The 23607-nt window shown below is 38.8% G+C and overlaps 1 protein-coding gene and 1 long non-coding RNA gene across 17 annotated transcripts in view; one reads left to right on the top strand and one right to left on the bottom strand.

Moving 5' to 3' along the window:
* LOC132002819 (uncharacterized) overlaps window positions 1-11552 on the bottom strand; it is a 28292-nt gene extending 16740 nt beyond the window's left edge. Inside the window, exon 1 of the long non-coding RNA XR_009400025.1 lies at window positions 11093-11552. This is a non-coding gene — a long non-coding RNA (uncharacterized LOC132002819). The remainder of the gene's footprint in view (window positions 1-11092) is intronic.
* Window positions 11553-11570: 18 nt separating this feature from the next.
* RBM26 (RNA binding motif protein 26) overlaps window positions 11571-23607 on the top strand; it is an 87169-nt gene continuing 75132 nt past the window's right edge. For all 16 annotated transcript variants that reach the window (XM_059377991.1, XM_059377990.1, XM_059377985.1 and 13 more), the window contains exon 1: window positions 11571-12187. In XM_059377991.1, coding sequence (XP_059233974.1) covers window positions 12117-12187 — 71 coding nt within the window. In that variant the 5' untranslated portion in view covers window positions 11571-12116. The remainder of the gene's footprint in view (window positions 12188-23607) is intronic.

The following is a 23607-nucleotide window of genomic DNA, read 5'->3' as shown; positions in this document are numbered from 1 at the left end:
ACAACTTTTATTAAAAACGATCTAAACTTAAAATTACCCAATTGTACCTTAAAAGGCAATAAGTACTAAAAACTTATTACTTCCTAATTATTCTACCCTATATTATTATTATTTGTGCCTCTCGGGTTATTTACATCTATTGAATCTGCATGGTGGAAATAGTGCGCAAAGGTATGTTACTGTGACTCTCTTTCCAACTCTGCATTTGGCGATATGTTGATAACCTGAAATAAGCTAGTTTGGGAGCATTTATACCATGGAAATTGGCAACTGCCACAGAGTTGGACTCGATTTATTGTTTTGTTGATTATCTTTCTAGACATAAAAAAGTAATCCAGAAAATGTTACAGATAAAAGCATTTTGTAAAAATCATCTAAAACATTTTGTCAGAATCAATTTGTTGTAGGGAATTTGTAATAAAGAGTATTGTATATTTTATTATTTGTTAAGTTGTGTTTTACATATCCTTTGTATCAGTCAAACTTGGTACATACATATGTATCCATACATTTTACTTTCTAGAAAGGCAGTTGCTAAACATTAACCAGCAGAGCCCCAGTCTCTATCCCTGAAGGTAGGATAGAAAGGCAAGCAGTCAATTCTCTGCTGATGCTCCTGGAGGAATCACTGATGTACTACTCATGCAGCCTCAATGTTAGTGCTGTGGTTTTAAAGTAAGTCCACAAATTCTTTGAGGACTTTTTACATAAGTCCACAGCACCTACCCCCCACCCCCACCGGAATGTGAGCCATACTGTAACTCTAAAGAACAGAATGTGAAAGAAGTGATGGTATTAGATTTCCCAGTGATGTATGCAAACATGGTGGGGAAGGGGTCTGATACCAAAAGGGGCAGGGTTGGATGAAGCTCCAAGTTCCCTCCTCTTGGCCCCTCTATCTTCTGACTACTTATTCTCCAAACATTTGACTACCTGCTCTGTTTGGGATGTTCTGCAATTCCACAAGCTAAAAGGTCTCAGACTCCTTGAGGGTATGGCACAACGGGCTCTGAAATCAGGTAAATTGGCTTGAAATGTTGGCTCTCCCACCTCCCACTGTGCGATGTGCCCAAATCCCTTGAGTCCTTCCTCTCAGCCTCAATCTCCTCATCTCTACACGGGGACATGAATAGTATTTACCTTATGGGATTCATGTGATGAGTAAATGCATGTCAGCTCTCAGAATTCCATGAACAAAATAGGCTATTCAAGACTTTGGATTGATGGAAAACGATGACATATTTTTTCTTTACTTGACAAGGACATATACCATCAAATGCCCCTTATGCTCCACAAAGCAATTGCCTTAAAAATATCTCTAAGCAGCATTTTTTCCCCTAAAGGTCTCTTTGCTTAACACATTCCTGGAATGTTTCTTTTGAAGTTGCCTCCAGCATGAGTATCTTTAGTAGTGACAAATCTCTTTCCTTTGGGGATACATTAGGACCAGAATGGCCAATCAGAGACAAGTGCAGTATTAAGGGGCGTCCCTTCAGTTAAATGTGAGGGGCAATTGTGAAGTTCTAATCTGGTCCCAATACATGTACCCCGCTTTATCAGCTGGCACAACTCCCCATGCAAGGCACTCAGAATTCCTCAAACCTTACTATTTCCTGAACAAGACTTTCCCTGCTCCCAGGACTCTGGACGACTACTCCCCCTGAATAGAATGGCACAGCTTTATCTCACTGATCCATCCAGAAATATCCTACTTAACTGGGATGCCCCAGCTCACATTCAACTCCTTTGTAAAGCTTCTTCTCTGTCAATGGTCCAGATCAGCACAGTGAGAACCCAAGAATAGGGCTCAAGGGAAGCAGCAGACAAGGTTGTCGACCACGGGGCCAAGTGGCGAAGGTCTGAATCCTGCCTCTACAATGTGGTCACAAGCTCTGTGATCTTAGATGAGTTATTTTACTTCCCCATGAATCAGTCTCCTCCACAGTGAAATAAGATAGAGTGGTAGCTACGTCAAAAGTATGTTTTGGAGATTAGATAAAGCACCTAGAATAGTATCCAGCAAATATTTGCCTAATAAAGTCCTAGATCTATCATTTCTTAGCAAGCTGACCCTCTGTGGGTTATTTAACCATTTGCATCTCAATTTCTTGACTTTAAAACAAGAAAAATAATATCAATTTCATAGGATTTTTGAGGATTAAACAATGTATGTAATTTGCCTAGTACTTTATCATATGTAGAGCCTCACATAAGGCAGAATATCAACAAAATGGTAGTTTAAAAAAAAGTTTGTTGCTTCTTCTGAACTCATAATGCTTTATTTATATCTTATTATATCAAATTATAATAACCTAGATTGGGAACTCCTTGAGAGGACAGGAGCTTTGTCATTATTCTTTGGATAAAGGGACAACTGGTTCACCTGGCAACTAGGATTTGAAAAGGGAACTGAAAGTTGAAACAGAAACTACCACTAGCAAAACCATATCATCACTCACAAAATAGAAAAACTGTACAAAACCATGACACGCAAGACAAATTGTCTCCAGACTCTGCATAGCAACTCATTGGACCCATTGTAGTCTGAATAAGACCACACAGACAGACCAACCGAACAATAACTCCACAAAAAGTCATGTGTCCTAAAGATAGAACTACCAGTGGTTCCTAGTTTACAAATTCAGAGCAATCTCTGCCAAGGCCATCCTATGACTACTTCCGGCTCTACAAACTCTATATAGGTATTCTTTTGTAAGTGCCACCTGTTGAAATGTTGAACTCCCCACAGTGTACATTCTCCCTCGTAGCAGCCAGCTGATAAACCTGATTTGAAGGAAGAAAAGAGAAAAGAACTATCTATTATATGTTAGGCACTGGGAATAAAACAGTGAATGGAAAAAAGCTTTTGCTTTCAAGAAATGTGATCTTTTAATGTGGTGGACAACTATTAACAATACAGGGTATATAATTATAGTAGGGATGCACACTGTGAACACTCAACCCAGTCAGAAAAGACTTCCTAGAGGAAGTGGTTTTTTAAAGATAAATTCTGAAGTGTGATTAAGAGTGAAGTACAGAATAAGGCTGGGTATGGTAAATGTTCTTAACAGCAGGGTTTTTTTGTGCAAAGATGAGAATAAAGGGCAGTGTGTTTTGGAATAGAATAAAGGACAGTTAGGAATAGACTGAGGATTTTATAGGCCTAAGGCATCAAAAATATTATAATGCTTTTTCATTTTAAAGTCAAATTCAAAATAATGTTAATAACAAAATACATGCAGGAAATTCCTTCAGTCTGGTTTTTATCATGTTTGGTTGGATACTTTAAGAGAAATTCCCAAATTCTCTAAAAAATATATTTATGTTCCTGTTTTGATTTTTCTTTTTTAAGATCTTATTTATTTGTCAGAGAGAGTGCATGAGAGCACAAGCAGGGGGAGTGGCAGGCAGAGGGAGAAGCAGGCTCTCTGCTGAGCAAGGAGCCCAACATGGAATTACCTGAGCGGAAGGCACTTAACCAACTGAGCCACCCAAGCATCCCCTATTTTGATGTTTTCTTCAGCATATACCAGATTGCTTATTGCTCAATACAGTACTGTTTATTTGGGGAACTACACAAATACTTCGGTAGGGTGTGAAAGGTGAGGAAGTGAGATGAATTTGGAGAGCTAGACAGACACCAAATAATGAAAGATTAAGTAAAATGTGGTTAAAGAAGCAGTCACTGTTGTTTAGTGATCTGAGTTCAAGTTCTACCATGCTTGAGTACTCCCTGAATGTACTGAGACCACTCAAGGTTTTAATTTTCTCAGCTATAAAATGGGAATGCTAAATTGTGAGGATTAACATAATATCTATAAAGCACTTAGCACAGTACTTAATACCATAAAACACACTACATTTCAATTAGATGTTATTATGAATAAATTTGTACTTCAGTCTGGTAATCAGGGAGTCAATAAAAGATTTTAAATTGTGACATGATTAGCATGGGCTTTTATGGATTTCTTTGGCTGCAGTGTGTAGCCTGGGCTAAATGATAATGAGTAAATGTAGGTGTACTTATAAGGAAGACTCAGTAAGTATTAATGATTAATTGAATGGTGGTTGAAGAGATTAATGCATATATATATATATATATGTATATATATATATATACAAACACACATATACACACACACATTACATATTCATATTCACATATGTACACACAAAGCCCTTTGTATAAACTGCCATAGATGATGACAGATAGGTATAATTCTCAGTATCCAGAGGAAAAAAATCTGTAATAGTGTTAAAACCATCTGTCAGAAACCGTAAGAGACTCTTAATCTCACAAAACAAACTGAGGGTTGTGGCGGGGGTGGAAGTGGAGTAGGGAGAGGGTGGTTGGGTTATGGGCACTGGGGAGGGTGTGTGTTATGGTGAGTGCTGTGAAGTATGTAAACCTGGCGATTCATAGACCTGTACCCCTGGGGTTAATAATACATTATATGTTAATAAAAAATAAAAATAAAATTAAAAAAACACCCATCTGTCAGGTAAATGATGTGATGTTTTTGTTGTCAAAATAATTTGAAATGGAGTAAGATGAGAGTCTAGAGTATCAATGAAATAAGACTGATCATGAGTCAATAATTGTTGAAACTAGATGATAGGGAAGATTGTACTCTTCTGTGTTTGTGCATGTTTAAATTTTTCCAAAATAAAAAAACATTTAAGAAATTACTAAGGAAGGAAGCTTGCCTGTCTTGTTTACATCTATATTTTCAGGACCTAGAGAAGTTCATAGCACACAGTAGGCTCTCAGTGTATTATTTGTTGAATGAATGAACACTGGGGAACAAGACTTATAACCTGGGTGAGAGTCTCACAGCTTAGGCTCAGAGTAAAGGGTCTTGGGCTTCTCTTCATCTATCATGATACAAGTAACATTCCATCAGCTACTGTAATGATGAGTGCCTCAAAACAAAAACAAAAACATATCAAAGAGAAAGCAAAGAAGACTGACAAACTTCACTTTGGAATTCCATGAGAAGTAGGTATTTACAGGCTTATATGCATATGATCTCTAGAGAGCCTCTGTGGGGACTCTGCCAAATCATTTCACCTCTTTGCTTTTTTCCCCAACACATATTTATTATGGAGCAATCTCTGTCCTTCAAGCCAAGAATCAGAAGAAAACGGGGTATATCCTATTGTTCCTCCCCCTCTCACTGCCTGGTTAATAAGAAGTGAGGGAGGAATGAACCATCTTTTGAAGAAAGTTCAACTCTACATTTCGTTTTTGTTTCCTTAGTAGCCTCAGGGCAAAAATATCTATTATGAAAGTAATGATGTAGAACCTTAATGAGGGTCTTTGAAATTCAAGCCCAATTTTATTGAAGGCCAGTACCTCAGCAGAGGAAAATAACGAATGACACTGAAACAACAGACATCAGCCACAATTAAATACCCACATGAGACACTCTCTAGTTTTAAGGCTGTGCTGTCCAAGAGCATAGCCATTAGCAATGTGTAGCTACTGGGCACTTGTGATGTGGCATGCTTAAATTGAGATAGCTACAAGGGTAAGATACACACTAGTATCAAAGACTTAGTAACCAGAAAAAAGTAAAATATCTCAGTAAGTCTTATAGTACACACTGAAAAAACAGTATTTTAGTTATTAAAGTAATTTCACCTTTAACTTTGTTAAAATTATGGCCACTAGAAAATGTAAAATTAAATATGAGGCTCCTATTATATTTTTATTGGACAGTGCTTTCCCCAAATGGAAGAACTTTACTTTCCTTATGTAGAATAAAAAGCTCAGTATATTAATAACACAACTCCTAGTTCTCTTACTCTGTACTGTTCTGCTAGGTTTTAGACCCCTTCCATTAAAGTACTGCTATAGGGAGTCATTATAATCAATTATGGGTATAAATGGAGTGCCCACTAAAGAATTGGTGATTGTCCTTCAAATTCTTTTATTGCAACCAGAAGTACTCTGATCTTATTAAGGGGGAAATCATATGTCCTCTGATCCTAGTTTACACTACTAGCAATTGCTGAAGGGTTTTCTCTCGAATTACCTAAGGACATACCTCACCACAGCAAAGCCTTATTTCTCTTTCCAAGTTATTGGCCTCTAGTCTCAGATGAGAAAACTGTATTCCTTTTATTAACATGATCTTGATTCTACTTCTAGGAGAGACAAAAATCCTAGCATTTTTATGTAAAGGTGATTTGCCTTTTTTTTGTTTTTATTTAAAAACTCCCAAATTTAATTAAGTTTTCTAAGAAGTGTATACGTTCATGTTTTTAATTCAACCTGCCACACTGAAAACCTCTCAATTGATGCACATTGTATTTTATTTTTATTATTTTTAAAAGGTTTTATTTATTTGACAGATATTGCGTGTGAGTGCACAAGCAGGGGGAGTGGCAGAGGGAGAGGGAGAAGCTGGCTCAATCCTAGAACCCCAGGATTATGACCTGAGTCCAAGGCAGATACTTAACCAACCAAGTCATGCAGGCGCCCCTGCACATTAGATTTTAAATAAAATCTTGTTTAAGAATCTTAACATGGCCCTTGTTTACCTAATTTGGCCTATAGCTATGTTTCCTCCTGACTTGACACACTCTCAACTCTCTGACCTTTAAGATCCTGGCCCTTCCTTACCTCAGGAACATCCCACAAGCTATTATGTAGGCCAGAAATGTTCTTGTTTCTATTTTGCTTCACATGGCTAACTTGTACTCATTATTCCATTCTCTTAACCATTTAAATATCATATCCTTAGAGAAACCATGCTTCAGCATTCTAAACTGTTAAAATGGTTCATTTCCCCCTCTTTTTATCTACCAATGTATTCTCAACAAGCAGTGGAGAAGAGACCTCTAGGAAACATTTGTTGAACACTGCATTGGAAAGGCCTAGTAGAGTACAAGGGTTGAACACAGGAGATAAAGAAGTAACTGAAGGAAAAAAGTACTCAAGGAGGTCACAGGGAATTCAATTCAATGAGAGGTGCTAAATCAATGACGGCCAGAAAAAGTCATAGGCTTGCCAGAAGGTATGTGTTGGGATGAGATTATATTAAATTGAGTTGGATAGGGATGGTTTCAAAGAAGCAATTGGGCCAAAAGGTATGGCTAGATTTTGTTATTGATTGTGACTTTAATTTATAAAAATAGAATGAATCAGATGACTTGTATCATTAGTTGGATTCTCTGGGGAGATGCTGAGTTAGAAATGCAAAAGGTAAAAAAAAAAAAAAAAAAAAAAAAGAAATTCAAAAGGTTTACAACAGACTAGCACTTGTGAAAGTGAAAGAGAGGAAGCAGGACTGGGCAGGAGGAGCTGTCAGATTGCCATGGAAGATCTGACAGAGCCTCTATCATCAACGTTGAGTATGTCCTTATACAATGCCTGACACTGTCTTTGGCTGAGGATGGGCTTGGGGAAAAGGGGCTGGCTGCCCTGAAAATAGTGTAACTTCAGCTTGAAAGCTCAGGTGAACCTAGAAGGAGTTAACAGCTGTCAGCTGACTATATGCCTTCAGTTGGGCAGCGAGCCCTTTCTTGAAGGAAGATCTGAGAAGCGCACCTGTGATTACCACACAACCAATTAATTTATACATTCAATAAGGGATTTTTATTTTACAAGCTCAACAATCTTGTTCTAGGAAGTATTTGGAAAAACAAAGGTTTACATTAAGTAAAATTTGAAAAAAAAAAAAGCAAAAAAGGGGGTATTTGCCCTTATCGGTATTAAGATAGACTATAAGATGTTGGTCAATAAAAACAACAGGTTTTATTTATGACTGTTGTAGTCATAAATAGAGAGACCAACTGAAGAGTTCAGATCCAGAGCCATATATAAGTGGAAAGAAGATCTATAATAAAAGTGCCATGAAAAACCAATGAGAAAGGGATATACTGCTGTGTAGAATTTCAGAGAAAAATTGGCTTGCCATCTGGAGACAAAATAGGCTAGCTCCCCACCTTACACCAAATAAAGGAATGTATTCCAGGGAGAATAAGGATCTAAATGTGATTCTCTGGAGAGTAATGAACTATAAAGGAAATAGAACATATCGAGTATCTTTGTGATGTAAAAATGCAGGCTGAATTTTTAAACCAGAGCCCAAAAACACCACTGAGAGTAATAAGATTACATCCCTCAGCTAGGAGAGAGAACTGGAAGAACCTCTGAAGGAGTCAACTACACTATGGAGAATCTTCCTAGGATCAGGGCAGCTAAATAAACCACGAGGAAATACAAGTCTATTAGGAAGTATCATTATGGCTTGTCTGTCCAAAATATTTTCCCTTGCCTCTACTTCTTTCCTATTTAAAATTAAGCACATATCCTTCCGTAAACATTTCTGAGTTCCAGACACTGTGCTAAGCGTGGGAAGTACAATGATGAATAAGCTTGAGTCCTAGTCCTTAAAGAGTTCATAATCTAGTTAAGGAGACAGAGGAGAAAACTAAACAAGATGTTGTAACCCATATCCTACAGGTAGCAACCAAGAGGCAACTATCCTTGCCTAGGGCATCAGAGAGAAGCAGGTTTTTGAGCAATGAGGAAAGTCATTCCTGGCTAAAAGAACATCACTAACAAAGTCAATGGGTTTTCAAAGAGCACTGTGTATTGGAAAACGTTAACTAGGTAACCTAATACTGACAAGCATTCTGAAATGTTATTGAATGCAAAAAGTATTCAACAGAAGTTGTTTTAGTCATTTCTTAGCAGCAGTGACAATAACACTAGCTGATTATCGCTTAAAAAGAAAAGATTTTATTTATTTATTTGACAGAGAGAGAGATCACAAGCAGGCAGAGAGGCAGGCAGCAAGAGAGGGGGAAGCAGGCTCCCCATTGAGCAGAGAGCCTGATGCAGGGCTTGATGCCAGGATCCTGAAGCCATGACCTGAGCTGAAGGCAGAGGTTTAACTCACTGAGCTACCCAGGTGCCCCTAATTATCACTTTTGAAGGCAAAGCCAAAGATGAAGCTGAAGTGATAAGGGATAGATGTTAATGGTTAAGAAAGAGAAGCACGCTACAAAGCACTGATGACTAAATATGGAATAATAACAAGCACTGTGCAATGGATTCAGAGGAGGAAGAGGTCACTGCCAGCTTCGTTGGTCATGGAAAATTTCATGGAAATGGCAGAGCTTCACTGAATCATTCAAAAAACTGAGAACTGATTGAATATATTGGGGCTCTGCTTGGAGCAGGAGCTTCAAAACTATAGTTACTAAGGGACAGATATTCAGATACTTGGAAAAATAAAGCAAGAGTGCTATAACAGACGCAAGCACAGGAGAAAATCTGAGTGACTCTTGGTTTAGAGCAGGGAGGTTAGGGATGCCTTTCCAAAGGTGAGGCTGTATACACTGAATTATGATGGATGAGTAGGATTTCATCAAGTGAAAGGGAAGAAAAAACATTCGCAATAGCCCCATTTAGTGTGGGAACACACCTCCTTCCAAGGAACATGGAATAGCTCAAGATGGCTGAAGCAAAGCCTGAAAGTGAAAGAACTTTCTAAGGCAAATAGGTAGGGGTTTGATTATGAAAGCCCTTTTATAGAATGTTGGAAAAATTTGATTTTTATCCTAAAGACAATGTGGGAGCTGAAGATTGTAAGCAGGTAAGTTACATCATTACATGCAAATTTTACAATGATTGCTATTAAAGTCAATGATGATAAAGGCAACTAAAGATGAACTGATAATGGGGGCAGCCAGAGAGGCAGAGATTAAAAGGCTGTTGCTATTGTTTAGGAAAAGTCAAAGGAGACTTCAAACATACAGTACCAGTAGTATTAGGAGAGAGTGGGTAAGATTTGAGCAACCAGAGAAAGAAGTGGAGGTGTTCCTTGGGGAAATGATGTAGGTAAGTATTTGGAGAAGTGGAGGGTGAGCAAATCCGTTTACCTAGAGTATACAGTATTGGTAGAACGGTGGTTAGCTTTGGAAGGCAGGAGCAGAGGGACATTTAAGGAACAGCTGGTGATGAAGTTGAATACCCTCCCGGAGTCAGCCTGACAAGTCTATTAAATAAACAAGCTAAACAATTAGGATTTTACTTTTCCCACAGCAACATTAAAATAAAAAAATCAGGGGTGCCTAGGTGGTTCAGTGGGTTAAAGCCTCTGCTTTCAGCTCAGGTCATGATCCCAGGGTCCTGGGACTGAGCCCAGCATCAGGCTCTCTGCTCAGTGGTGAGCCTGCTCCCCACCATCCCCCCCCATTCCACACGGCCTGCCTCTGCTTACTTGTGATCACTGTCAAATAAATAAATCAAATCTTAAAAAAAAATCACTTTTATTGTCATAAAGTATACATAAAATTTACTGTTTTAATCATTTTAAGTGTACAATTCGATCGCATTAACCATGCAACCATCAACCCTGTTCCTCTCCAGAAACTTTTCAGCATCCCAAGTAAAACTCTTTCCCCATCCTCCCCCTACTCTCCCACCACTGACACCCAACCATTGTACTTTCTGTCTCTGAGTTTGGCTACTCTAGGTACCTCATAAGTAGAATCATATATTTGTCCTCTTGCTTCTAACTTATTTCACTTGGCTAAATCACTTTAACCAACATCCGGGTTATTCGGTGACTGAATTCTAATTTCATTCTACTCTACATGCTGTATTTTAAAACAAATGTCTAGCTTTTCTTATTTGATAATCTTTCCCACTTATTGCTTAAGGACACTTCAATCCAGCAAATTACAAACTCAGAGTTCTTAAGGACAATTTCGTCTACCACCGCCTGCCACGAGAGCTTTTTATTGTTCTACTTATTCTAAATGTCTTTATGTTGCTAATTATTTTCATTTCATTTTAGTTTACAGGCACAAGACCTTTCCCACCTCGTACCTTAACCATAGTCAATAATAGCAAATAAATTAACAGACAGGATTCAAACTTCCCCAGAAGGGAAGTTCATTTATTTAGAAGGCTGATATGAAGGGTCTTTTGACACTTTAATTTCCTATCTGTGGCGGAATCGGCTCTAAAGGAAGAGAATCAAGAACACACTGTTCTTATCTTGAGCTGGGGGAAAAGTCCGAAGTTTCAGATGGTTGGAAAACTATTTCGGAACCGTCGAGGTCATCTCACCTTTCCTTTGGGGCAGCCCTAGATCATTACCTCTCTGCGATCAAGGCGAGTAATTTTGGACAAGACACCAATCCTCTAGAAGTCTCCAAGGGTTAGATTACACCAGCCCGTGCTTCCCCGTCCTGGCCACACCACAGCGCACAGTACGGTACTGCAGGACCCTGAGCTCAACGGAGGAGGCAGTACGGCACACCTGGAGACCACGGGCCGCCCTGCGTCCGCAGCACAGCGTGCAGACGCTCTCCAGGAGCGCTCCGGTCCGGAGGTTCGCTCCACTCCTGCGCCACAGCCATCTATTACATAGGACGAACTGGGCCTCCCACTGTTTCTGAAGACAGCGGCCTCTCCCTTCTCGTAAGAAAGGAAATCTTTACTCCGTACCCGGGCCAAGGCGTAAAAAAAACACAAAGGCCTCAAACCACGTAAATAAGCCAAAAAAAAAAAAAAAAAAAAAAAAAAAAAAAAATCGAAGTACCGCACTCAACCAGCGCGCTCTCCGCCGATCTTACGTCTCTTCCCAGCAGGCTCCGGGAGTCACCGCGAGACTTCATCAATTCTCGCGAGATTTATCGGCAGCCATCTTCTTGGGGGTGCTGGGAGCCGGGAAGACCCCCCGAATCGTTCCCATTGAGCTGCCCTTCGTCTTCGCTTTTCTTCACTTTTGCCTGTTCTGCGTTGCCAACACCACCTGATCCCGAGGCTGAGTGAAAGCCCGGATCTAGGCGCGTGTCGCGCTCCCGGTTCAAGATTTGCTCGGGTGGAGGGAAGGGGGAGGGCCCGGGCAAACCGTTGCTGCCTCAGTCGGGGTCCGGGGACGGGGAGCTCCTGGCACCCCGTGGATTCGCGGCCTGCGACGGTACCCGCAGAGCTGTTCGCTGATCGGGGCTCGCGGGAACCTGCCACCGGCGCCTCCCACCGCGGCCCACGCGGGAGGCGCGCGGAGGAGGGGGCGGGGGCAGCGGCGGCTGTAGCGGCCGCGACCTGGGCGGGCAGAGGAGTGTGACGGGCCTCGGGGCCGCTGTGGATGGTTTCTAAAATGATCATTGAAAACTTCGAGGCACTCAAGTCCTGGCTCAGCAAGACTCTCGAGCCCATGTGAGTATCCGGGGGCTCTCTCCTTGCAGGGTTGAAAGTGGGAGAAAGGCGGACACAGAGAGATCTGTGCAGTTGCCCGAAGTGCCTGTGATGGAGGCCGAAGCGGGGAACATAGATCCCCGGGTTTTGTGTTTTCCCCATTTCCACCCTGTCTTACAGGTTCAGGATTCCCCAGAGAGCCTGAGCTGACCTTTATCATACCGCTGAGTTGGTCCTCCAACTGATACCTCCTTCCCTTGTTTTCCCGTTATATGTAGACCGATCCCAGTCTACACACACATTTGGTGAGGGCCCTCAAATCGGTTTCTTTTCTTTTAGTGAACCCGAGCATAACCTCTTGCCCACAGACTGTTTTACCTTGTTTCTTTAAATGAAGTGACTGGCCCTAGTTAGGGGTTAGGACAGTTCTAATGTAAGCCATTCACGTTTTACCTAAATATAGTCCCCGAAAGAAAGGCCACGTTTCCCATGTGCTATCTGGCTCACCCGCACCTCCCTTAACTGATTGAAGATGTAACAGGTGCTAAGCTGCCCAGTAAGATTCCCTTTTCCCACTAGCAGATTTGTTAGCTTGGAGAGGAGGAAGAAAATGTTATTTATCCATATGGTATATTTGGCACGTTTAAGTGGGATGCTGTAGATGGACTCAGTTGTTTGTGTGTGTGTGTGTGGGGTGGTGGTGGTTCAGAATGCTGGAATGTTTTATTTTGGAAAAAATAAGAGTGTTTTAAGGATTTAACTTTTAATACATATAAAATACATCATGGGTCAGGTGCTTTATCAAAATTAGTTGATTTACAATAAACAAAATGAAAGAGGGAAAATCCATTCATTTAATAAGTTTATTAAGTGCCTGCTGTATATTGTGGGAAGCTTTGGTGATAGAGCTTTTAAATTACAAAGTTGAGAAGACAGTAGTAAATGAGTATTAAAGAAATAAGGTAATTCCAGATTGAAATAGCAGTGACGGTTGTAATAATAGAGGGTCATATAAAAGACTGATTAGAAGGCCTTTCGCAGGAGGTAGCTTTTGAGCAACCCTGAGGGAGGAGAAGATACCATCTGTGTCAAAGTCAGGAGAAAGACTGTTCCTTGTAGAAGGAACAGCAAGTGCAAAGGCCCTGTAGCAGATATGATCACGGTGTGTTCAGAAGAGAAGGAAGGCAACGCTGGCTGCAAGGAACATTGTGATGGGGGAGAGAATGGAGTAACAGGAGGTTGGAGAATTAGTCAGGAGCACATTATTTAGGTTCTGTGAGGTCATGGTCAAGACCTAGGATCTTATTTAAAATACAGTGAGACCTTAGATAATTTAAAGCAAGCAGGGATTGATTTGATTTTAACACCGCTTGCTTTGCAGAGACTAAGGGGGCAAGAATGAGAAGACTATTCTGAAGGGCACTGTAGGCAGAAATGTAGGTCGTTTGTATTAAAATGGTAATGGAGGCAGAACAAAATATGATTTATAAGTAGATCTGATGAACCTTGCTGTTGGAATGGATGTGGGAGATAAGGGAAAGGGAAATCAAGGATAATGACTAAGAGGTTAGCCTAAACAGCTGGATGGGTGATGATGGAGAAGGCTGGGGGAGAACAGGTTGAGGGGAGATAAGTGGTGTTTGTTACACATTCAAGTTAGATATTTAAGAGGTGGTTGGGTTGAGTCTAGAACTCACGTAGGACTAGAGAAAGAAAAGAGTCATGCAGAGAGTATTTGAAACTATGGAATTGTGGGAGATTTCCTAGTCAGAATGTTGATAGGGAAGAAATGAGGGCCCACATTTGAGGTAGATCTCGAGACTGAGATTTATGGTACTTACGAAACAAATGTATGATAAGAGAGGTGGGTTGTCAACTTGATGAGATGCTGCAGAGTGGATGAAAAAGGTGAGGCAGATAAGTGGCCCTTAAGTTGGGAAAGGTAGGAGTCATTGGTGACCTTAGCAAAATAGTTTCTTTGAAGTGAGATGGTCCAGATAGAAGCCTTATTTCAGGATGGAGAGAGAGAGAGTGCAGCAGTGGTTGTAGTGGTTTAGAGGATGAACTTCAGAGTCAGAATGGCTGACTTTGAATTTTGCCTCTGCCACCTACCAGCTGTGTAATATTGGGTAAATTACTTAACTCAGTGTGTCCCGTTTCCTCATCTGTATGGGGAAATAATACGTATTAATCTTTAGACACTGCCTGGTTTGTAATTAGCACTCAATGGTATTAGATGAACAGAAAGTGTAAAAAAGTTTTTTTGAGTTTAAATAGCATTCCTTTTTAAAGAAATTTTTGAGTTACAGTTGACACACAATGTTATATTAGTTTCAGGTAAGCAACATAGTGATTTAACATCTCTATATGTTATACTGTAACCTAAAAGAAGATTATAGTTACGTAGTGTATGCTTGTGACTTTTATTCAGTTTTAATAAAGTATGTTTCAGATATCTTATAGCTTACTTAGATGACTGTAGCACTGCAGTCATTACTGTTAGGATAAATAAGGCTGCTAGTACAGCCTAGACAGTGGTAGGAATTGGGATTGGCCCTTTCATAATGTACATTGCTGTGGTAAAATTGAGCCCTTATCCAAGTTCCTGTCCTTTCATTGCATTTTAGGTGAGTTCTCGATAACTTTTAAAGCTGATTCTATTTGCTTAAGACTTGTGGTTTCTAGCCTTGGTTTTGTGAAACTTTAGGATGTGTTATCTAAAGGGATTTTTTTTGCGTTACTTTAAAAGTGTAATTGCCAAATAGCACTTATTTGAAGGAGGATATTTGAAGGCCCAGGGTGAAGATGTAATTCAAAACTTGTATGGAACTTTCTAGCTACCTGTGCTAGTAAAATATCTCATGGTTTTGGACTTCCCCTGCATTTTCAATGTTAATTCAGTAAACATTGAGTACTTAATCTGTACTTTGCGGTGTGTTAGATATTGGAGATATTGGGAAACGACCTGAAATAACTATATTCATATTGTTTACTATTTAGCAGGGAAGACAGATGTTGAGTTTTGTGAAGATCTTTGAGTATTGTGAAGTCCAGAATGCTGTGAAATGTATGTTTGGAAGGTCAAGAAGGGCTTTTGCTGGCATAATATTTGATCTTAGCTTAAAAGGATGAGGATCAGTTTGCTAGGGCAAAACAGTGGGAGAGCTGTGAAGGCATTCTAGGTTTTGAAGAACAGATTTATGAAAGCCTTAAAATGAAAGAAAAAAAGTGTCTTGGGGGAAATGAAAGAAATTGAAAAAAAGAGCAAAGGGAAGACTAGCAGATGATAGCTCCAGAGAGAGAGGAGCTGGATCATTCAGGACTTTGTTGAGTCATGTTAAGGATTTTGGATGTTAATTGAAAGATAGTGGGAAGCTGGGGAGGGCTTTTAGTGCAGGAGTTTTCAGATTGACATGAAAACAAACAAATCCCCAGCTTGGTTGCAGTATTTTGGCATGAAATAAAAGTCGGTAAATCTGCTTGTTATTTGATTATAAGGTCTGTAGATGTGTCAGGGCTCTGAGTTTTGTTTTTCCCCCCATTGAAAATGTAGGTGTTAAAACTGGCATCTTGAAATACTTAAGATTGATATTTTGTTCTCTCAAGCATTTGCTTAGTCATACTTGCTATAATAAAATGAAATTAGATGTTGGTCTTGTCTTTAACATTTATTTCTTTTTGCTAATGGGAAGTCCTGGAAAAAAATTTTAAGCTCTGTGTGTGTGTGTGTGTGTGTGTGCGCAATTTTTCTGTTTTTGTTTTTTAAATAAAGAAGGTTTTCTGCTGTATTTTGAAACTTTTTATGAGTTTATACATCACTAAATGGGTAACTTAATAAAATCATAGACTTTTTTAGCCAGAGAGAAACTTCAAAATCAAATCAAATTAAAAAATACTCCTTAATTTTTCAGACGATGGAAAGGCAGATAGACTTAATGATGTGCCCAGATTTTGTGAGGTTAGTAGTAAAGAACAGAATGCATAGTTTTGTGTTCCTGCTGCTATGTAGTGCTGGGGAGTTAATGTTGTGTAGTGGAAAGAAGCCAAGTTTTGTAACCATATAAACTAGTGTTCACATCTAAGTTCTGCCACTTACTGAGTAATCTAGCCAAATGAACCTCCCTTTTCCTTATTGGTATAATAGGGGGAATTATACTTATTTCCTTCTGCAGTTGAACGAAATGAGACACATTTTTTTTTTTTCAAGATTTCTAAATTAATTAGAGAGCCACGGCCTGAGATGGTCACCGTGAGGAAAGGGAGAGGGAGAAAAGAGAATCTTAAGCGGACTCCCTACTGAGCTTGGAGCCCTGCCAGCTCATCTCACAACCCTGGGATCATGACCTGAGCCACCAAGAGTTGGATGCTTCTCCGATGAGCCACCCAACAACCCTTGAGACACATTTTTAGGAGCCTAGCCCTTCTGTCTTTCCTTAAATACTGCTTGATTAAACATAAATAGGTTACTTTTATTACGACCACTGCTGCTGCCACTACACCTGCATTTGTATGCATTGTTGATAGTTTTCTATTATTTCCAAGTTCTGAGAGGTAAGGAGACCTCCATTTTGCAAGTGAAGACACTTTGGCACAAAGTTAAGGTACTTGTCCAGAGTCACACAGTAATTTAAACTCACGCTTTTTTGCCTCTGGAGCCATGTACTTAATTTACTGCTACACAGTTTAGTGTATTCTGCCCTCTTACTGTATGCACTTTTTATCCTATTACATTTTCATAATACTAGCTGCCGTTATAAAGGAGTAAAGTTCGAAAGCATTATGGTTATCAGTGCTTTACAGTTTAAGAAAGAAACTTCTTCAGAATTTTTGTAGTCTTTTTCCCCCTCACCCACACTTGTTAGCTATACCTTTCTTACCACATTAAAATGATTTTTGTTCCTGTTTTACAGGAAGAATTTGAAAGGTGATCTTTTCACTGCTGAACTTTTATTCCTCTTTCCCTCCTTTAAACTTTCTCTTTTTACAGACTCCTTTTGGCATAGAAAGTCAATTTCCTAGTCCTTAAGGAAGAAAAACTCAGCAAAAATTGCAGCAAAAACAAAACAAAAAAATAAAATAATACTTTTCTTCCAGTAATTTTCATGTTAGCTTTTCCTTTCACTAGTAAATCTAGAAATAGTAGTCAGTTTTTAATTTTTCCCTCCTTTGTCCCCAACCATTTAGTTTCCTTTTTCATTTAGTTTCTTCTTCCTTACACACAAAATAGCTTACCTCAGTATTACCAATGAATTTATTAAATGTAGAGATTTTATATAAATTTTATATTCTTTGTCCTATATATATAACACTAAGCAGTGCTGATGCTGCCTTTTTTTTTTTAAACTTCTATCTTAAATCCCTAATACTTCTCTTTCTTCTCAAATCAGGTGTCCTTTTCAGTTCTTTTTCTTGCCTTTTAGTTATATTTTTTCCAAGTTCTTTTTTCATGCTTTTTTTCTTCTCAACTATTTCTACTTCTGTCATCTCATTCATGTTCATTCCCATGGATAGTTTCCATTATAATCTGTTCCAGTGGTTCTTAAAAACTCTGTGTGTGTGTGTGTGTGTGTGTGTGTGTGTGTGTGTTGGAGTCTTTGAAAGTTTGATTAAAGACTTCCTTCCTTAGGATATTGCATATGCTGTATATAAATTTGCTTTGAATTTCGGATCTTTTCCAAGAGAACCTCTAATCTCTACATCATTTTTCACATATGTATGTTTAGGCATAACCTCTCTTCAGAGTCTTATTCCAGTTGCTAGCTGTTTATCCACCTGGTTCTCCCATCTGAACTTCAAACTACATTTCTGAAAATAAAAGTTCTCTGAATTTACTAATTTCCATTTCATTTGCTCAAATTTTCTAGGCTTGAAATTTTATTTTTTAGTTTTTCCTCCCTTCATCTTTTCCCCCTTCAGTTAATCATTGGGTTCTATCTCTTTTAATAATTGTCACTAATGACATTGCAATAGGGGGCCTCACACTCCTTATCTAAACTTTTGCAGGTTTTTTTTTTTTTTTCTTCCCCTTAGTTCCTACCTGGATGCTCAGTCTTGGTTATATGCTTTCATTTAATCAAAATCTTTAGCATTCCTAAATAAATTGCATACATTTTGGCTTAGGATTCAAAATGTATAATCTGCTTATCTTTCCAGTTTTGTCTTCCCATTTTTTTTGGTGGGTCTTAATTTCAGCAAAGCTGATCTTTTTTCTATATCACATTGTTTATACTGTCCCCTTTTCCAGACTTTTAGAGGGTAACATTCATTGAGTGCTTATCATATACTAATCATTGTGTATTCATTGAATGTGATCTAGATTCTGTTATTTCAGTTTTAAATAATGAGGAAATTAAGTCTTAGGCAGATTAAGTAATACGGTTCATTCATAGCTGATAAATAATGGAGAAAGGATTCCAAACAAGATATTTTGATTTCAGAGCTTTGTTGCATGTTATGGTATACTGCCTTTCTCCATTTCCTTTATATATGTTGAAATTAAAGGTGAAGGATGATGCCAGTTCTTCCAGAATGTTAGGATCCATCCATCTGGAAGGAGTGACATGACTCTTTTCTCCTAGCACTAGTTTGCATCAGTTATGACATTCATCACTTGCTTACTTGTTTAGTAATTAATTCTTACTACTTTAGCTTCATTATTAGAATCTTAGGTCCTTGAAAGTGGACTCCAAATCATAAGATTTAACTGTCTTCTTGTCGTATACAGCACACAGCAGAGTGCCTTGTGTGTCATAAATTAAATGCACTGGTTGAAATTTCTAGTTTGGGTAATCATAACCTAAGGAGAGAGAAATGTAAACTCTAAAATCTACCATACTTCAATGAGAATTTTATTTCTGAGCAGCAGATGTGTGAGCAATTTGAAAAGTTACTAATCTCTCTGTCTGTTTCTCTTTAGTTTTACTTCATAGCACTTTCAGATTATGTAAAGCCTAAGTGATTTTTTTTTTTTTTTAAGGGGGAAAGGACACTGAAAAATAATAACATTTACTCAAAGTATTTTTGAATTCTGTTATGTGTAAGCTGTGGGCCTCCATGGAGCTGCCCAGAAAAGAATGCTGTATGATAATTCTAGTCTGATGAATTTTACAGCTGGTAGAAGAATTTTTCTAGAGGCCCCTGGGTGTCTTAAGTCCTTAAGCATCTGTCCTCAGCTCAGGTGAGCCCAGCATCAGGTGCCCTCCTCAGCGGGAAGCCTGCTTCTCCCTCTCCCCCTGCTTGTGTTCCCTCTCTCGCTATGTCTCTCTAAATGAATAAATAAAATCTTTTAAAAAAAGAACTTTTCTATGCTTAATTATTGGTTAAAATATTTTTCATTATCTTCCTTATCCCTTTAACTTTTGTTGAGTTGACTCTCATTACCACGTTTTGCTGCTCGACCTTTTTTGGCTTTTTCATCTGAGTGCTGAGTAGTTAAAATGGATTTAGCATTTTCTGTATGTTTTAGCACATCCTTGTCTTTTCTTACAATAGTTCTCAAATAAAATTATTTTATATGCATATAAATCAAAAGACAGAGGTACTATTATGAGCAAAATAGGAAGTCAGATATTCCGGTGTTTGGTGTCTACACATCAGGAATGACTAATTTAAGCTTGAGCTAAAAAGCTTCTAGGAATATTTTTTCCTTCCTCCTGCTTCCTTAGTCCCAGAGAAAAGAGAAGGGGAGAAATGAATGGATGGTATAAGCCCTTCCTACCAAACTTAGTCACTTACTTACTCCCGCTGCCTTATTTCTGTGGAACAGTCCTTTTTAGTCTACGAATAGTAACTTCTCAAACAGGTGAAAGTTTATTTTTAACTTGGGGTCATATTTAATATTGTGTGTGTGTGTGTGTGAAATGGAATTCACTTGAGGTCTGTTTACTGAGTGATTCTTCCTGAGATATTTTACCAACACGTAAGCAGGTATGTTTATGTATTCTTCTTTCTCCTTTGTACACAATTGGTATCATACTTGGATATCATTCCATATAATACATAAAAGTGTTTCCTTTTTGTTAAGGTTACGTAGTATTTTAATGTAATAGATATACTATAATTTAATCATCTGTATTGATGAACTGGAAAAAGTACTACAGTGTATATATTTACCACATGACACACCCATGTATACCATGTATACACCCAGAATCTCTTTGATTCTGCTGTTAATATTTTAGTGTACTTGCCCTGTCCTTCTTTGATATATTTTATTTATTTATTTATTTAATTTGACAGAGATCACAAGTAGGTGGAGAGGCAGGCAGAGAGAGAGGAGGAAGCAGGCTCCCCGTGTAGCAGAGAGCCCGATGTGGGGCTGGATCCCAGGACCCTGGGATCATGACCTGAGCCAAAGGCAGAGGCTTTAAACCACTGAACCACCAGGCGTCCTCTTTGACATATTTTAAAGTAAATTGCAGATGTTAGTGAACTTACTGCTAAGTACTTATGCATATCATTAGAGTTCAGTATTTATAGTTTTATTTATTTATTTAAAAATTTATTTATTTATTTATTTGACAGAGATCACAAGTAGAGAGGCAGGCAGAGAGAAGGGAGTGGAGGAAGCAGGCTCCCTGCTGAGCAGAGAGCCCCATGTGGGGCTCCATTCCAGGACGCTGGGATCATGACCTGAGCCAAAGACAGAGGCTTAACCCACTGAGTCACCCAGGTGCCCCAAACACACCACCTTTTTTTTTTTATTTTAAAGATTTTATTTATTTGATAGGTAGAGGTCACAAGTAGGCAGAGAGGCAGGCAGAGAGGAAAGGAGGAAGCAGGCTCCCTGCTGAGTAGAGAGCCTGATGCAGGGCTTGATCCCAGGACTTTGGGATCATGACCTGAGCTGAAGGCAGAGGCTTTAACCAGCTGAGCCACCCAGGCGCCCCCCCCCCTTTTTAAGATTTTATTTATTTATTTGATAGAGAGAGATCATGGGCAGGCAGAGAGGCAGGCAGAGAGAGGGGAAGAAGCAGGCTCCCTGCTGAGCAGAGAGCCTGATGCAGGGCTGGATCCCAGGGGGCTGGATGACCCTGGGATCAGGACCTGAGCCAAAGGCAGAGGCTTTAACCCACTGAGCCCCCCAGGCGCCCCTCATTATTTATAGTTTTAAAAGAAGTTTGATACAGTCTTTATTTTTTTATTTTTTATTTTTTTTAAGATTTTTATTTATTTATTTGACAGAGAGAGATCACAAGTAGGCAGAGACGCAGGCAGAGAGAGAGGAGGAAGCAGGCTCCCTGCTGAGCAGAGAGCCCGATGCGGGACTCGATCCCAGGACCCTGAGATCATGACCTGAGCGGAAGGCAGTGGCGTAACCCACTGAGCCACCCAGGCGCCCCTGATACAGTCTTTATATAATAGTGTGCACAGATCTTATACTGTATCCTTTGATGAGTTTTGCAAATGTATACATCTTTGTAACTCAATTCCCTGTCAAAATAAAGAACATTCCCATCATTCTGGAAAGTTTCCTCATTCCCCATCCCATGCTACCATTTACCCGTAGAAATAATCACTGTTCTGATTTTTTCCCCCTGTATATTAGTTTTGCTTGTTATGGAAGTTCATTTAAATGGAATTTTAGATTAGGTGCTCTTTTAAGCAGGACTTCTTTTTACTTCTCAGAATGTTCATGAGATTTATCCATATTGTTGCATATATCTTAGTTTTTCCTTTTTACTGCTGAGTAGTAGTCCATTGTCAGGTGCATGCTATATAGTTATAATAATACCCATGCTATTTTTTTTAGTACTGATTAGTTAATTTAACAGAATTTTTCTTTTTTCTTTTTAATTAAAAATAATACATACTTGTTTTAATAAAAACTCATAGAGTATAGGAATATAACCCAAAAGTGAGTCTTCCTAACCCCATCTTGATATCGTATGTAAAAAGATCAACATAATTGTATATTTATAAAAATAAACATACATATACTGTGTTTATGTAGGTATATGCAGTTGACCCTGAATATCACTGGTTTAAATTGTATGAGTCCAGGGTGCCTGGGTGACTCAGTTGGTTAAGCATCTGCCTTTGATCCCAGAACTTTCCCAGAGTTCTGGGATCAAACCCCAAGTCGGGCTCTGCTGAGCAGGCTTCTCCTTCTGCCCCTCACCCTGCTCATGCTCTCTTTCTCTCTCTCCAAAAAAAAGAAAGAAAGAAAGAAACCAATTAAATTGCATGGATCCACTTACACATGAATGTTTTACAGTACTGTGAATGTATTTTTCTAATAACTCAATATTTTCTTTCATCTAGCTTATTTTATTGTAAAAATACAGTATATAGTTATATATAACATATGAAATTTGTGTTAATTTATATTGGTAAGGTTTCTGGTAGCAGTAGGTTAGTAGAGTTAAAATTTGGGGGAGTCAAAGTTATACAGATGTTTGACTGTGTGGGAGTTGTCACCCTTAACCTTTGCGTTGTTCCAGGATGAACTGTAATTTTTAAACATGGGCAGGATCATGTTGTTTATATGCTACTGTAAGTGATATGGGTAGCAGACACTCTGCATATCCTCCCATGTGAGTATGTTCTTTAGTTTCCTGTTCTGCCCAGTGGTTCCATAGTATTACATTATGTGAATATACTATATCATTTACTTTAATAGTGTTTTACCTAAGACGTGGGCATTACTTTCTAGAAAAAAAAATTAGCTTATTTTCTTAATGTATTAAATAAATACCTGCACATAGTTGCAAGAAAGAAAACTTGCCAGAAGGCTTTGAAATGAAAAGTTAAAGTCCTCTTCACACTTCTCACCCTAGCACTTTTAATATTAATATGTATTCTTTATACCTTTGAAATGGCTGATTCCAGTTTTGAGTAGCTCTGCCATACTTTACTTAGCCATATTTTTACTTGTGATTTAGTTCATTTCCTAGAGGTTTTTTGGTTTGTTTTTTTACTTTATAAATAACTGCAATGAACATCTTGCCATTTGTAGTTTATTTTTCTCTAACTTTTCCTTCTTTCCTTTTCTTTCCTTCCCTCTCCATCTCTCTCCCTTTCCTTTCCTTCTCTTTTTCGTTTCTCCTCCTCTTCCCACCCCCCTCCTGGTTCCCATTAGAGAGGAATTATTTTCCAGATGTCATCGAATACTGCTGTTGGAGGCCTTTTTAACATTAAAAGATGTGTTGAAAGCTCAGCCAGGTGTGCTTTTGGTGGTGATTGTTTAATAAATCCGGTAGTTCAGATTAACTTATTTTTTGAAGTCATGTACTGTGTTGTGGCAAGTACTATATCTAGTGTTCTTGTCTCAGAGATCCATTTAAAAAGTGACAGAGGGAGAGATAGTGTGTCAGTATAAATTCTGGTCTGTTTTTGACTTTATAACTTTCTACATCCTGCTGTTTTGACACTCCCTGCTGCTTTGCCCACATTCTCCAATTATTAATTTTCCATTGCTTACTGGCAATTTAAAAGTTACT

The sequence above is a fragment of the Mustela nigripes genome, chromosome 15, assembly GCF_022355385.1.
Source record: "Mustela nigripes isolate SB6536 chromosome 15, MUSNIG.SB6536, whole genome shotgun sequence".
In the NCBI taxonomy this organism is placed as follows: domain Eukaryota; kingdom Metazoa; phylum Chordata; class Mammalia; order Carnivora; family Mustelidae; genus Mustela; species Mustela nigripes.
Note: the sequence above shows the minus strand (reverse complement) of the source record. Positions and strands in the feature narration are given on the sequence as shown.